Source organism: Sus scrofa, chromosome 9 (genome assembly GCF_000003025.6).
Source record: "Sus scrofa isolate TJ Tabasco breed Duroc chromosome 9, Sscrofa11.1, whole genome shotgun sequence".
Classification (NCBI taxonomy): Eukaryota; Metazoa; Chordata; class Mammalia; order Artiodactyla; family Suidae; genus Sus; species Sus scrofa.
Genome location: NC_010451.4, coordinates 280,358 through 297,581, shown reverse-complemented (window position 1 = coordinate 297,581; position 17,224 = coordinate 280,358). Strand labels below are relative to the sequence as shown.

Here is a 17,224-nt window from a genome sequence, read left to right as displayed (position 1 = left end):
AACTACGTATTTGATTGCCTCAAAGAAACACGTTGTGATTTTGGAATATCCGATATAGTGATCAAAATGCAGAATCAGAGTCCCCACCATGGTGCCGTGGGTTACGAATCCAACAGCAGCACCTCGGCTCCCTGTGGAGGTGCTGGTTCAATCCTCAGCCTGGCACAATCAGTTAAAGGATCTGGCACTGATGCAACTGTAGCCTGAGTCACAGCCACAGCTTGGATTCAACCCCTTGCTCAGGAAATTCCATATGCGGCAAGTGCAGCCATTAAAAAAAAAAAAAAAAAAAGCAGAATCATGAACAATATGCACATAACCCCTTCTTCAAGGGTTACTGATATTTGGTGGAACCACTGCTACCCTAGTCTGAACTCACAATCCCACTGTAAGTTACTATATAAATTATCTCACACTTGTATCTAACGAATACTAACCATTCCCACTGCATCTTGGTCAAAGGGATTCCAGTCTACGTTCTCAGGATACCGGGCAAGGACCTTAGACTTGAATGTTCGTCTCAACGGTGTCTGCTCAAAATTTTCTCCTGCAACAAAAAGAATAAAGCAAATCATCTCCACAAAGTCCCTTGAAATCGCAGGGTTATGACTGTCTAAGCTTGGCTGTCCCGCAAGGTACAGAAACGAAGGCAAAGGGTTAGTACACAACCATCTAAGAAGAGGAAAAGCACAACGGTTATCAGGTCAGTAAAGAAGCTGAAACAGTTTAGCATGGTTAATGATGGATACTGCCAGCTAGCTACTTGGCCTCTTTAAACTGAAATTATTACTACAAACCCAATAGTTAATCTTCTTCAGGGAAGAGGGGAGAAAACACAAGGAAAGATAAAGAATTGTATCTTTTTTCCCCCAAAAGCCACATTTAGTTTGTTTAAAGTCAACTGATAACATCATAGAAGCATAAATTATTTTAAATTCAGAATAAAGTATGCATTTCTATGATGTCTGAAAAAAATACAAAGGGACTAAAAAATTCAGTAACATTAGGAACGTAGATTTCAAGGTAAATCTAAAGAGCTATTTTCTCAACTCAGAATCATCTGGAGAAGTTCCCATTGTGGATCAATGGGTTACGAACCCAACACAGTCTCCACAAAGATGCAGGTTCGATCCCTGGCCTCACTCAATAGGTTAAGTATCCAGAGTTGCCTAATGCTGAGGTGTAAGTCATACGACTCAGCTCTGGCTGCGGCATGGCTGCGGTGTGGCTGTGGCTATGGCATGGCTGTGGTGTGGCTGTAGCTGTGGCGTGGCTGTGGCTATGACGTGGCTGCGGCGTGGCTGCGGCATGGCTGTGGCTATGGCATGGCTGTGGCGTGGCTCTGGCTCTGGCTGTGATGTAGGCTGGTAGCTGCAGCTCTGATTCAACCCCCAGCCTGGGAACTTCCATATGCCACAGGTACAACCATAAAAAAAAAAAAAAAAAAAAAAAAACTTGAAATTTCTGAAATTCTCCTTTGTTTCCCCCTTCCCCTCCCTAAAAAACTTTAGCATATACTGAAATAAGAACACTGAAGTGAAAAGAGGAAAAATCAAAGAACCCACCACCTAGAAGAATACAAATATGAAAAATCTATTGGTAAAAAGGCATAAAAAGTTAGAAGGTTAAGGTGCAAAGTGCCACTGGAGAGACTTAAACGAGAGCCCCCAGAAAGCTTTGGGAGCCTCAACTTTGTTTTTACCTTCAGCTGTACTGGAAGTGAAAGGCCTGGCACCATCCCTGGCTTTAGAAGCCTGTATGTACTGGCATAACGCTACATGACAAATGAAATAACACAGTATTACAATAAAGCAGTGTCGTTCAAACTGTTTTGACTATTGCTCCAGCAAGAAACGAATTTACATCATGAAGCAATAAACACACACGACATGTATATATAAATTTAAACAATTTCACAAAGGAAATACTCACCTTTACGAAACAGGATGTCTTTGCATAATCTCTATCTCATTAAAACCCAAAATGCTAACTGCAAACCTTCTAACTGTCATGATTCACAGTTCGAAAAACATTCCACTGTAGTATAACGGGATGAAAAGCTCAACAGATACTAAATTACTATATAGTCACTAGCACTTTACCCAAAACTACACCACCCCAAACACTGCTTTTTCTCAGGAATTAGGCAGAAGGAGACAAATTAAATGCACCTAAATATTTCAAACAAATAAACTTCGTAGGAATTATGGGAAAACGTGGGCAACGTGAAAAAGGGCAACGCCGTTGAATTCTTTCCATTCGCACGAGTGAGCAGGTCACACAAGGGCCTGAGGGACCGCAGGATCACGAAGAACCGGATGAAACGCCTGTCCTCAGCCATCACACCGCCAACGTACAGGAGAAAGAACACACACAGGAGTTCCCATCGTGGCGCAGTGGTTAAGGAAGAGACTAGGAACCATGAGGTTGCAGGTTCGATCCCTGGCCTTGCTCAGTGGATTAAGGATCCAGTGTTGCCGTGGGCGGTGGTGTAGGTTGCAGACATGGCTCGGATCCCCCGTTGCTGTGGCTGTGGTGTAGGCTGGTGGCTCCAGCTCCGACTCGACCCCTAGCCTGGGGATCTCCACATGCCACAGGAGCGGCCCAAGAAATGGTATGAAAAACACACACACACACACACACACACACACACACACAACAACAGCCCCCCGGGGGCCCTCGTCTGGGAGGCGCCAGCCCACGAGCTCCAACCACTCCGAGCCCGCGCACAGGGCCCTGTCCACGCGTGCTGCGCATCGGATAAATTCTGTGCCAACTCGAGTTTTTCTAAGTTGGCTTGGAACCTAAACGGGCTGGGGGTCGTTAAGGAAGGTGCGACCCGCACCAACCCGGGGCTGGGATAAACCTCACGTCAGGTGACGCTTCACTCGGAATCGCCCGGTGGCATCTCAAGAGTCTCCAGAAAGGAGTTTATTACCAACTCTGAGGAACGTGTTCCAGAAACTAACACTGACCCGTCAGAAAGTTACTGCTTTTCTAATGAAAACTTTCGCTTTCATTTTCTCTCAGGTTTTCCTTCAGCAGCAGAAGCCCACTCACTCACAATTTCCAATGCCCAGCAAGATCCAACCGCCCTTCTGTTAGTAAAGCGAGTTTCACCATCTCAATTCCTCTCGCTTCCGATTCCTTCTTCCAAACTGATTTTTTGCAACTCTTTTCCAGCAAATTTCACCTCTCGAAATACATCCGATAGTCTTCACTAAAGAAGACAGGCGAAATCAGCAGGCGGCTGGTAATCTCGGCAGCGATGCAGCCCCGCGGCTGTGGAGAGCCCGTGCCAGGGCTCCGACGGGCACCCGCACAGCGCGGCCCCCGACGGCAAGCCTCGCCCACCGGGCAGCGGCTCAGCAGCAAGCCGCTGACACGAGATCTTGTCTAGAGTCGGCCATTCTCGGAAAGCGTGTTTAAACCACATCCAGTTCTGAGAAAAGATACCTATTCCTGCCTCTAAGCTGCTTGCGTCAGTTTGCTCAGGTCTTCCCAGGCAGGCTGGAAAGCCCCCGGGTAAAAACCGCCCGATGCGCGGACCGACCCCGAGTCAGGGCCCCGAGCCAGGGCCCCGAGGTAAGGCTGCAGAGGAGCCGACGTCCCAAGGTCCCTCTCAGACGTGAAGAGATTCAGAGCATGAAACGGGGCTATTTAAGGGGAGAGTTTGAAAGGGCCCTGAGCCAGAGGCGAACATACGGAGACTGCCTGCCGTGTAGACAGAAAGGAGGGCGCCCCGAACCACAGGGAGCCCAGGTCCGCTCCCCGTCCCCAGCACCCGATCCTCTCCCTGCTCCTTCCTTAACACCCGAGGAAGGAAATCTTGCTAGAAAAGGCACAACCCAGGGTCCCAGGCAGAAAAAGTCCTCTGCGTGCTCGACTGGACCAGCAAGCAGCAGCGAGCGACTCGGGGTTTTCGCCACGAGCGGAGAGGCAGCGCATCACGAAGGGGTGCCAGGGCCCCGAGAACAGGTCGTGTTCATCGCGGCCGCCCTAGGAAGGGTGTCAGGAGAGTAGCAGAGGTTGGAGATCACACACCTACGACCTTTTTATTAAAAACTCTCCATCCTTCTTCATTCACTGAGGGCTGAGTTTTTAGAGAATGAGCCGCAGAGACCCAGGGCGCTGACTCTAAAAACTACCTCCTGAAGCCTGTACACGCACCACAGGCCCTTTGATGCTCAACATTTAGGCCTTTGGAAATTCAAACAATATCCGGAATAGGACATCACAACCACAACTGTCCCAGAAACAACAACTAATACGGGCCCAGCACAACTGTCAGCAGATCTAGATCTCAGAACTAAAGCCCATTTCTAAGAGCAAATTAAAAATCGGTCCCCTAGGTATCAGTCTGTCTTCAGGAATCTGCCCCTGGAAAGCAGAGTTGAAATCACGACAGATTCTTTTGAAGCCTGCATGCCTTACAAGGACTTCTAACAGGTTCTTTGTTGACTTGTTCTGCTTTGGCCGAGCCAGAAACAAACTGACACTTGTCCTGCTGTTAGCCTGTTGGTACTAGCCTGATGTGAAGAACCCTGGATGAGGGAAGCTTATGCTGAGAAGCTTCAAAGGCACCTCTAAACTCCCTGAAAGGATTCAAAATTTTGTATAAAGACATTTGCATTTTTCTGGGGGGGAGAACACAATCTCCATCAGATCTCAAAGGCTCTCGTGACCCAAAAAAGTTAAAAACCACAGCTCCAAATGTCTCTCCTAACTTGAACAGAAATTATTTTGACCACTTAAAGGTTAACCTAAAAAGACAGGTTTTCTTACAGTCTAAATCAAAATGCATGTACAGTCTAAAAGTAATTGCTTTCCAGGTTTATGACGGCCCAATATAGGACATTATTTTCTCCTTTCTTACCATGAGAAGCCTATGTTGATTGTTTTACACATGCAGGTGAACAAGTTATAAAAGAAAAAAATAATAACATCCTTAAAACTCCTGTCTGAAGTTCTCTGTAAGGTCATCAGAAAATGTTCACCAAAATCTTGAAGTTGCACATTTATAAAATGTATTACATCTGTGGGAAACAGTGATAGTTTTAAAATGGGACAACAGCTATGAAAAGATAGGTCCCCAAACAGCAACATGAGAAACATCCAATACGGTCAAATCTTAAGCTGGTTTATGCTGAACCACACAAAGCTTCTCCAGAACACAGCATTAGCTTAGATTCAAGCAAAATAAAAGGAACTATCATTTCCTGGGAAGTTGTCTACGGGACACATTTCAGATTAGATACACCAAGTAAAAGGAAAATTTCAAATTTTCAATGTTGGTCATCAGAGTTGGGATACTCTAAAGGAGCTTTACATAAAATTTGAAGTTAAAAAAAAGAGAGCCAAGGAGATTTTTATATCTGGTCCCTTGGAGGAGGCAGGGAGGAGGATGTTAATATCTGTGAAACAGCAGCTGGAGACAAAACACCCTGACTCTGCCAACAGAGCGGTTGACATGCTGCACCTGTGTGACGGACGGTCTGCTTTCAGACACGGCAGAGGAACTCCTACGAGACCACTCTCCTGCAGAAAATTACCAACTCTGGACACAATGCTAAAAACAACTACCTGAAGGTCCTTGAGAATGAAAGGGGATACGGGGGCAATTCTTGGAAAAAGTTAACAGTGGACAAGCGACCCCTTTATACGGCTTTTGGCAGGGCAGGTCCCCATCCGTGCCATGAGAGGTGGCTAAAATTCAGATTAAAGATTCATCATCTGGAGTTCCCGTCGTGGCGCAGTGGTTAACGAATCCGACTAGGAACCATGAGGTTGCGGGTTCGATCCCTGCCTTGCTCAGTGGGTTAACGATCGGCGTTGCGTGAGCTGTGGTGTAGGTTGCAGACGCGGCTCGGATCTGCGTTGCTGTGGCTCTGGTGTATGCCGGTGCTACAGCTCCGATTCGACCCTAGCCTGGAACTCCATATGCCGGGAGGCCAAAAATAGCAACAACAAAAGACAAAAAGACAAAAGACAAAAAAGATTCATCATCTGGAGTTCCCGTCGTGGCCCAGCAGTTAACGAATCCGACTAGGAACCATGAGGTTGTGGGTTCGATCCCTGGCCTTGCTCGGTGCATTAAGGATCTGGTGTTGCTGTGAGCTGTGGTGTAGGTCACAGACGCAGCTCGGATCCAGTGTTGCTGTGGCTGTGACATAGGCTGGTGGCTTCAGCTCCGATTTGACCCCTAGCCTGGGAACCTCCATATGCCGCAGGAGCAGCCCTAGAAAAGGCAGAAAGACAAAAAAAAAAAAAAAAAAAAAATTCATCATCTTGCTAGCTTGAGGAATCAGAGGACTGACTTTAAAGCCATCACAACAGCTGGGAAGTGAGGGAGGGAAATTCAAGAGAGAGCCAAAAAGGGGGTGCCCCTAATTGCATATAAACTCTACACAAATCTCTGGCTAACCCCTGAACCACAGATCCCAAACAGCTGAGTTAGGGCTAAAAGAACTGAACCGAGGTTTAAGCTGCTGCTCACTGCAGGAGAATGGTTTAAGAAAGCAAACAAGATTCAGTGATCTTTGAAGGAAGGTGACAGAATCCAGAGTCTCTACAACTTACTGTACACAACGAATCAGCTCTGATTCGACCCCTAGCTGAGTGCAGCCCTAAAAAGAAAAAAACAAGCAAAAAAAGACGACATCACTCTATCTTTCCTTTCACAAACATTTCTGAAACTGCCCATAAGAACAGTATTACTACCAACTCACTCTTCGGTTTTGTTTTTTTCTTTTTTTGTTTTTGCTTTTTAGGGCCTCACCCTCAGCATATGGAGGTTCCCAGGCTAGGGGTCGAATGCGACCTACAGCTGCCGGCCTACGCCACAGCCACAGCAACGCTGGATCCAAGCCCTGTCTGCGACCTACACCACAGCTCACAGCAATGCCGGATCCTAAACTCACTGAGCGAGGCAGGGGATTGAACCCGCATCCTCATGGACACTACTGAGCCGCGACAGGAACTGCCACACTTTAATTTTTGGTACATGTTGAAACACCAGCTTGAGTTTTACTTTCAGCCACGTGCTGCCCCAGCATTTCAATTCCGCCTGTCTTCCAGATAATCCCCGGACCCTGGTGCAAATCAGAGCTCGTCTTTTCTCATCTCTGGCCAGTAAGAGAAGGGGACGCCAACTTCTAGATCAACACCGCTCTGACTTCTAGATGCCTACTGCACTACAGTCGGCGCTTTTTAGAGACAGCTTTACAAAAATACAGGAAAACGAGCAAGCAGAGTTCGGGCAGCTAAAGAAAACCCTCTTGCACCGCATGCATCATTCTCGCTCTCATCTCCTGCGCCCATCGAACGGAGGTACGGGGACCGCTCCTGCAGCGTGAAGGGAGAAGGCGAGGGCTCCTTCAGGCCACGTCACTGCGGGCCCAGGGCACTCAGGGGTCAGGTGCTCAGGCCTTCATCCAGCACGGCGGACAAGCCTCAGGGTCTCTCCTAAGGTACCGTCTAACCCAGGAAAGCTGTTTACCAGGCCCTTCAATGAAAGAGCAATGAAAACCACCTATTACGTGTTCCCCTGAGGCATACTTGTTCACTTTCTTTTTTTTAATGATTTTTTATTTTTGCCATTGTAGTTGGTTTACAGTGTTCTGTCAATTTTCTGTACAGCAAAGGGACCTGGTCACACATGCATATGCCTTCTTTTTCTCTCATTATCCTCCATCCCAGTCCATCACAGGTGACTGGGTAGAGTTCCCTGTGCTGCACAGCAGGACCTCACTGCTGATCCACTCCCAAAGCAACAGTTTGCATCTACTAACCCCAGACCCCCCGTCCCTCCCACTTCTCTCTCTCGACGTGTCAGGTAACTTCAGCCTCGTGTAAATGGCCATCCCTTCTACCGACGCCCTGCCTGCTGCCTGACAGCTTCCAGGCGCCGCGCTTCGTCCAGCGCATGAACCTAGCAGGCCCAGGTGGCCGAACGCCTCAGGCACCCAGTTTTAACAAGACCGAGGTTTGAGAACCTATCCAGATCGGACTACTCCAAACCTCCAGGCCACAGCCGAGACAGAGCTTCGGCAGCCGGGCAGCCATTGAAGACACTGCAGGACACCTGTCTGTTGAGCCAATGTCTTGACCTTAGATCTGCAACTTGCTCGGTTTCGTGAGGGAAGCGACACGCTGTCAAATTCACGGTTTTTCAGACCAGCCTAAGGAACTGAGCCCTGTGAGTTGGAAATACACATACTTTCCTAAGCAGAGTGAGGGCTTCCAGAAGCTCTATGTGTACCCAGGCACTTTCCTCCGGAGCTAAGCCCTTCGAAAACCCAGTTTAGGCAAATGCACTGGACTGGAATCTCTGAGTAAGAAGGAGCAGAGCCCAAACCTGCACAATGGTCCCCTTGATCAGCTCAATACCAATTTTTTTTTTTTAACATTCTTTTTCATACTCTTTACCATTACGTTTTTTTCCTCTCTTTTTTTTGCGGGGGGGGGGGTGCGCTGGCAGCATATGGAGGTTCCCAGGGTAGGGGTCTGATCAGAGCTTTAACTGCCAGCCTACATACGCCACAGCCACAGCAACACCAGATCCGAGCCACATCTGCGACCTACAGCACAGCTCACAGCAATGCCAGATCCTTAACCCACTGAGCGAGGCCAGGGACTGAACCTGCGTCCTCATGGATCCTAGTCAGATTCGTTTCCGCTGAGCCATTACGGGAACTCCCATTACAGTTTAAGAGATAATGAACAGAGTGTCCTGTGCTATACAGTAGGACTTGTTTATTTTACATACAGTAGTTGGTATCTGCTAATCCGAAATTCCTAATGTTCCCTCCCCCACCCTTTCCCCTTTGGTGACCATAAATTGGTTTTCTGTCTGCGAGTCTATTCCTGGTTTATAAATAAGTTCATTTGTGTCCTATTTTAGATTCCACACATAAGTGACATCTATGGTGTTTGTCCTTCTTTGTCTGATTTCACAGAGTATGAGAATCTCTAGACCCATCCATGCTGCTGCAAATGGCTTTATTTCATTCTTTTTGTGGCTGACTGGTATTCCACTGTACACATGCACCACATTCTCTCTATCCACGCACCTGTTGCTGCACGGTTAGGTTGCTTGCATGTCTTGGCTATTGTGAATAGTGCTGTCATGAACACGCAATACCAATTTCTGAAATAATCAGCCTAAATTAAGTGTTAGCAACAAGCCTAGAAGGCAGGAGAGAAAGTCAAGGTCCCACCTTGGCTACTAGCTGTAAGACCCTAAACAATTTACTGAGTCTGTGGGTCTCACTTTCCTGACCGTAAAGACAAAGAAACTAGTTAAGGATCAGCAAAGGTTTTCCAGCTTGATCGGTCCATGACTTAACGATTGCTAGGCCTAGAGTCAGCCTAAGCATGGAAGTTCTACCGTTCACACTGTGCCCTGAAGGCAGGCTTAGTGCAGGCTTCGTTCTCCCTCTGCTGGTTCTCCCTCCCCAGAATCCCACTGGAACAGTAGCATAGCTGGGGAGCCACAAACCTGCAAAATGAAAGTGAGAGAAATAGCAACAAAACGTTAGAAGCTGAAAAGCAGACGGAAGGGTGGTTGATGACAGTAGACTTAAGAAAGCTGACATAAAACCAAACTTGCTAAACGCCCAGGAACTTGTCACGTCAGATACTTACAGAAGCAGGGATTAAGATGGGGCTAAAAACAGAAGGACTGATTGAAAGTCCAAGAACCAGCTGGCCTCAGCTCATGAACAGATAAACAAAAGGTTGTGTAACTACACAATGGAACATTATTTGGCTATAAAAAGAAATGAAGGACTGTTACATGCTGCCACACAAACGCAACTTGAAAACATTATGCTAAGAGAAAGAAGCCAGACACAAAAGGCCACGTGTCGTATAATTTCACATATATGAAATGTCTAGAAAAGGCATATTCATAGAGGCAGAAAGTGCCTGCCAGTGGATTAGCTGCTAACAGGTATGCATTTTCTGTGGGAGACGATGGAGATGTTTTGGAACTGAGAGAGCGGTGGTTGCACAACACAGTAAATACACTAAAAACCACGAAAGTGTGCACTTTAAAACGGCACAGCTATGTTACACGAAGTTATATTTCAATTTTAAAAAGAGAGCCAGCTGGACCCCACTGCATCCCACCCTCTACCTCTCCCACTCCTTCTGGCCTCCTCCAACCCAAAGAAACCGAAGGTTGATTCTTCACAATGGATAATAAGAGAAAGAGTGGGTGCTGGCAATGAAAAGGTGCAGACTCCTGCTGTAACATAAAGAAGGCAGGTGGAGCGTGTCCATCTGTTCTTGATATAATATGACAAAAGCAGCACTTTACCTCTGTAGGCTTCCTCTCAAAAACCATAACCCCAGTCTGGTCATGAAGAAAAACATCACACCCATCCCAGCTGTGGGACATTCTACAAAACAGCTGACCAATATTCTTCAAAACCATCAAAGTCATCAAAAAGGAAGAAAGTCTGAGAGATTTTGTTACAGCTAAAAGGAACCTAAGGAGACATAAACTAATTACAATATGCCACCCTGAATGGAATGCTGGAACAGAAAGAGAGTTACACAAAACTAAGCAAATATGAGTAAAGTATAGTCAGTCCAGGAAGTCTAACAGCCAAATAACAGAAGCCCATAAAGAGAGAACAGAGAAAGTAAAGGGGAATATCTTATCAATAAAATAATTCAACAAAATTTCCCAGAAATGAAGGGAACAGATCCCCAAACGGAAAATGCTCTCCAAAGACCCAGCAGAGCAGATGAAAACAGACCCACAGTTTAACTAATACAAATAATGTGTCAATATCGGCTTCCTATTCGTGACAAGTGCAGCACAGGAATGTAAGGTGTTACTACCAGGGAAACTGAGTGTGGGATAGAGAGGGACTGCCAGTACTGTCTTCACAACTCTTCTGTAAACTTAAATCTATTCTACAAAGTTTATTTAAGAGGTTTTTAAAATTATATTCCATTTAAACAAAACAGCCAGAATAAGCAAAGGAAGGAAAGAGGAAGGTGATTTCTAGCTGCCTGCAGGGGGGGAATATGGACTTGATGGTACGTAAATTAAATCTCAATAAAGTTGTTTAAAAAAAAACAAAAAACAAAAGTGCCGAATTTAAAAGGTGCTCTGCCAAAACTAAGATTAACCAAGAAGGATGTACACAGGGTGTAGGAAACTGGACCTATCACATGAGAGCATCGCGAAGGGTGACTCCGAGAAAAAGTATTAGCTCTACAACAGGCCTGCCAAGCCAAGACCCAGCCTGACGGAGCTGGGATCCACACTGCGGACCAGGTTCTCAAAGCGACCTGTGAACCAAAAACGACGACAAGCCACCGCTTACTGTTACCCATTACAGGTCTCGTCCAAGGGACAAGCCACATCAGATTCACAAAAACAATCTTTCAGATACTGCGAATCTCAAAGAGAAGTGACAGGGAGACGAATGAAGATTATCACAGTTTTCCTAACTAGGTATGATCGTGTAGAAACAAAAGGAGAGAAAGTCACAGTTAAAGCACTCAAAAAGCCTAGTGAGGGAGTTCCCTGGTGCCTAGTGTTGGCGTTGTCACTGCTACGGCCTGAGAACTTCGGCATGCCATGGGCGAGGCCAGAAAAAAAGAAGCAGCAGCAGCAGCCTAGTGAATGTGACTTCAGAAGACATCCTGAAGACAGTGGTCCTTCAACTAATTCTGTGATTTGTATCATACCCACCACAAAAAAATAAGATGGCATATAAGAAAAATCATGTTAAAAATTTAAATCAGGAGTTCCTGTCATGGCTCAGTGGTTAACGAATCCAACTAGGAACCATGAGGTTGTGGGTTCGATCCCTGGCCTCGCTCAGTGGGTTAAGGATCTGGCACTGGCGTGAGCTGTGGTGCAGGTCGAAGATGTGGTTCGGATCTGGCGTTGCTGTGGCTCTGGCATAGGCCGGTGGCTACAGCTCCGATTAGACCCCTAGCCTGGGAACCTCCAGATGCCGTGGGTGCAGCCCTAGAAAAGACAAAAAAAAAAAAAAAAAAAATTTAAATCAAAAAACAAAAAAACACTAAAAGAAGCAAAGAAACGGATGTTCTTAAGTACCTATGACATAACTTTCCCGTAAACTGCAAAAATGATGGTTTGCTGACAATATATTTGTGAGCATAGTTGAAGTATAGTTGATTTACAATGTTTCAGATATACGACGAAGTGATTCAGTTGTACATACTACATACCACATATATATGTGTATAAATACATATTCTTTTTCATATTCTTTTCCATTATGGGTTATTATAAGATTCTGAATATAACCCCTTGTGCTTTACAGTAGGTGCTTGTTGTTTATCTGTTTTATATACAGTAGTGTGTATCTGTTAATCCCAAATTCCCAATTTATCCCTTCCTCCCTTTCCCTTTTGGTAACCATAAGTTTGTTTTCCATGTCTGGGAGTCTACTTTTGTTTTGTAAATAAATTCACCTGTATCACTTTTTTGGATTCCATATATAAGCAATAATGTATGTTATTTGTCTTTCTCTGCCTGACCTAACTTCACACAGAATGATAATCTGTAGGTCCATCCATGTTGCTGCAAATGGCATTATTTCATTCTTTTTTAGGGCTAAGTAATATTCCACTGTGTATATACACCACATCTTCTTTGTCCCTTCTCCTGTTCATGGACACTCAAGTTGTTTTCATGTCTTGGCTGTTGTGAATAGAGCACTTATGAACACTGGATTGCAAGTGTCTTTTCAAATTAGAGTTTTCTCCAGACATATGCCCAGGAGTGGGATGACAGGATCATATGGTAACTACTTTTGGTTTTTTTAGGAACCTTCATCTTATTCTCCATAGTGGTTGTACCAATTTACATTCCCATCAACAGTGTAGAAGGTTCCTTTTTCTCCACACCCTCTCTAGCAGTTATTATTTATAGACTTTCTGATGATGGCCTTTCTAACTGGCGTGATACTTCATTGTAGTTTTTGTTTGTTTGGGGTTGTTTTCTCTTTCAGCCGCACCCTTGGCATGTGGAAGTTCCTGGGCCAGGGATCAAACCCACGCCACAGCAGCAGCAACACTGGATCCTTAACCTGCTGTGCCACATGGGAACTTCCCCCACTGTAGTTTTTATTTGCATATTTCTAATAATTATTGATGTTGAACATTTTTTCATGTGCCTGTCGGCTATCTATACATCAAAAAGAGATTTTCTTAAACTAGGATTTAGAATGCTAAATTCCTAAATTAGTAATTCTATACTGCAATAACAAATGTCTTAACACTATTAAATAAGTACAAGGACATAGACTAGAAAAAAATTCCTATTTTTATGCACCAATTTAAAGGTGAACACTAGAAGACTACCATGTCATGTATTCCTTTTAAACCAAAGAAACATGTTATTAAAAGTTATACAGTATTAGCACAGTATTTGAAAACTGAAACGAATGAAACTTTAACTCAAAGCCAAAACCACTGTAGGAGTCCCAATGCATCACCTACAAGGGATTCGCATAGCTAATCGAGAGTAATGTGGCTATGAAAACAGCCATCACTCCCTGCCTTGTTCCTAAAAGCCTCCTGGGAGGAAAAGAATGTGAAATTCATCACCCAATACTACCTTATAGTGAAAAATCTACCAAGACTCTAGCCTTAGCGTCAGCATTGCTCTTCCTTCCCAAATCACCGTAAGTGAGGAAAGCAGGGGCTCTTCACAAAGAAAATTTTAAAACAATTTCCCCCTTCCTAGATTTCTGCTCACCCAATACGCCCATTCTCCATATTTTTGCAAAGATTTCCAAAGAAGAAAATACAGATCCTTTCCTTAAAGCTCTCACTGTCGAACTCATCTATGTATCTTCTTCAAATCGCAGAAAATTGGGAGTCCCCCTCTTGGCTCAGCAGAAACAAATCTAACTAGTATCCATGAAGTCTCAGGTTCAATCCCTGGCCTCATTCAGTGGGTTAAGGATCCTGCGTTGCTGTGGCTATGGCATAGGCTGGTGGCTACAGCTCCAACTCAACCCCTAGCCTGGGAACCTCCATATGCCGCAGGTGCAGCCCTAAAAAGACAAAAGAAAAAAAAAATAAAAAATTAAAAGCATTCCTCCACCAAAGGTCAGCTTCATGAACCCAAACCTCCCATTTTATCCACATCCGACCCCGCACACTTCCCCCTCTCTTTGCATGGTATGAAATGAGAAACCTTGAATTAAGCAAAGAAAAAACAGGAGTTCCCGTCGTGGCGCAGCAGAAATGAATCCGACTAGGAACCCTGAGGTTGCGGGTTCAACCCCTGGCCTTGCTCAGTGGGTTAGGGATCTGGCGTTGCCATGAGCTGTGGTGTAGGCTGCAGATGCAGCTTGGATCCAGCGTTGCTGTGGCTGTGGTGTAGACCAGCAGCTACAGCTCTGATTGGACCCCTAGCCTGGGAACCTCCATATGCCTCAGGTGTGGCCCTAGACAGACAAAAAGATGATATAAAAAGAAAGAAAAAAAAGAAAAAATGTATATACCACCTGGAATCTCTTGAGAACATTTTCACATAGTATGTTATTTCATTAGCTTCATCACAACCCTGAGGGATTTTACAGATAAGAAAACTGCCCCCCAAAAAAAAAGGAAAGAAAGAAAAAAAACTGGCTCAGAGGTAATGTCACCAACAGGCACACGGCAAAACGGGAGGAGAAACCCCTCCACTGACCCGCCCAATGTTCTTCACGACCACTGCACTAGAGAGAGTCTCTTGAACTTCAGAGTTGAGAGCAGTCAAGTACCACCTCGGAGTTCCTGTCATGGCGCAGCAGAAACGAATCCTCAGGAACCATGAGGTTGTGGGTTTGATCCCTGGTCTCACTTCTGATCCGGTGGGTTGAGGATCCTGCGTTGCTGTGAGCTGTGGTGTAGGCTGGCAGCTGTAGCTCCGATTAAACCATCAGCCTGGGAACCTCCATTTGGCATGGGTGTGCCCCCACCCCCGGGAAAAAAAAAAAAATCACAACACAGCAAGAGTGAGTCACACAAATTTTCTGGCTTCTCAATGCATATACAAGTTATGTTTCTACTATACCATCGTCTAGCGAGGTGTGCAATAGCATTATGTCTTAAAAAAGTACACATCTTAATTAAAAAATACTTCAGCAGTTCCCACTGTGGCTTAGCAGTAACAAACCTAACTAGCATCGATGACGACTCGGGTTCAATCCCTGGCCCCACTCAGTGGGTTAAGGGTCTGGCATAGCCGTCAGCTGTGCTGTAGGTCGCAGATGCGGCTCGGATCTGGCATGGCTGTGGCTGTGGCGAAGGCCAGAAGCTGTGATTCGCCCCCTAGCCTGGGACCCTCCATATGCCGCAGGTATGGCCCTAAAAAGACAAAAAAAAAAAAAAAAAAAAAAAAATCACTAATCACAGATAGCCATAAAAATATAACAATGAAAATACTGAAACATTGACTGAATTACCAAAATGTTACACAGAGACATGAAGTGAGCAAATACTATTGGAAAAATAAGAGCTGACAGACCTCAGTGCGGGGCTGACAGAAACCTCCACTTTGTAAAGATGCAACGTCTGTGAAGCCCAATAATGAGACTGCAATAAAGTGAGCCATGCCTGTCTTAGCCCCAAGTTGTATTTCTAATTACTACAAGGCAATCAGAAGTTATAATTGCCAATAACAGATCTTTGAAAATTTTTAAAACTCCAGTTATAATTTTATAAACGCGGGGGAGAAGGGCCGAATATGTAAGCTTTTTCTTACGTTTCACTATGAAAAATACAATGAATTTCCATGTATGCGTCACCCAGTTTCAACAAATATCAATGCCTGCCCAGTTTCACTTATGCTTGTACATCCCACAGCAAACTATCTTTTTTTTTTTTTTTTTTTTTTTTTGGCTTTTTGCTATTTCTTTGGGCCGCTCCTGCGGCATACGGAGGTTCCCAGGCTAGGGGTCTAATCAGAGCTGTAGCCACCGGCCTACACCAGAGCCACAGCAACACAGGATCCGAGCCGCGTCTGCAACCTACACCACAGCTCACGGCAACGCCAGATCCTTAACCCACTGAGCAAGGGCAGGGACTGAACCCGCAACCTCATGGTTCCTAGTCGGATTCGCTAACCACTGCGCCACGATGGGAACTCCAGCAAACTATCTTAAAGCAAATCCAGACATATTTTATATACAGTATTTCGATATGTATCTAAAAAATAAGATCTTTTTTCTTTTAACATAACCATACTACTAGTACCTCTAGAAAATCCTGATCCTTTTGCTTTTTTAGGCCTGCACCCGTGGCATATGAAGGGTTCCAGGCTAGGGGCTGAGTTGGAGCTGTAGCCACCGGCCTACACCACAGCCACAGCAATGTGGGATCTGAGCTGCATCCACGACCTACACCACAGCTCACAGCAACAACGGATCCTTAACCCACTGAGCGAGGCCAGGAATCAAACCCGCAACCTCATGGTTCCTAGCTGGATACGTTTCCCCTGATCCATGACAGGAACGCCATCTCATAAATGTTTGAAACTAGCTTTTCGATCACTGAGCGGACCTAGAGGTAGGTACTACATAATGGTTTTATTTTTTTTTTTTTTTTTTTTTTTTTTTTTTTGCTTTAAGGGTCGCACCTACAGCATATGGAGGTTCCCCAGGCTAGGGGTCTAATCAGAGCTGTAGCCACCAGCCTACACCACACCCACAGGCACACCAGATTCGAGCCGCATCTGTGACCTACACCACAGCTCACAGCAACACTGGATCCTTAACCCACTGAGCGAGGCCAGGGATCAAACTCGCAACCTCATGGTTCCTAGTTGGATTCATTTCCACTGTGGCACGACAAGAACTTCTGGTTTTAATAATTTTTTAAAAATTGTTTCCAAAAGTTTTTTCAATAGTTAAGAGCATGCGGAGGAAAAAAAGCAATTTCTCTACATTAATAAACCACAACCAAATGTGAGAAACCTCAGGTCCGGCGTAAGATCAAGAAAAAGAGAGGTTAGAGGTAGACATGACTCTCGAGACTGTTTTTCTTTTTTTTTTTTGGTCTTTTTTATGGCTGCTTCTGCCACCGTGGCATAGGGAGCCTGTCCACCCCATGCTACTAACCCTCCCTGAGTTCTTGCTGTGTCTCACGCTGCTCTAGGCTAAGTGCTACAGGGACATAAAAATTAGTCATTCAAAACCAACCCCTCTTGGAATTCACGAACACATCGGAGTAAAGCTGC

General features: G+C 45.2%; 1 protein-coding gene across 1 annotated transcript in view; it reads right to left on the bottom strand.

Moving 5' to 3' along the window:
• DENND5A (DENN domain containing 5A) overlaps positions 1-17,224 on the bottom strand; it is an 88,963-nt gene that overhangs the window by 59,753 nt on the left and 11,986 nt on the right. Inside the window, 2 exon segments of the mRNA XM_021062252.1 lie at positions 438-547; positions 1,703-1,774. Of these exon segments, the coding sequence (XP_020917911.1) occupies positions 438-547; positions 1,703-1,774 (182 nt within the window).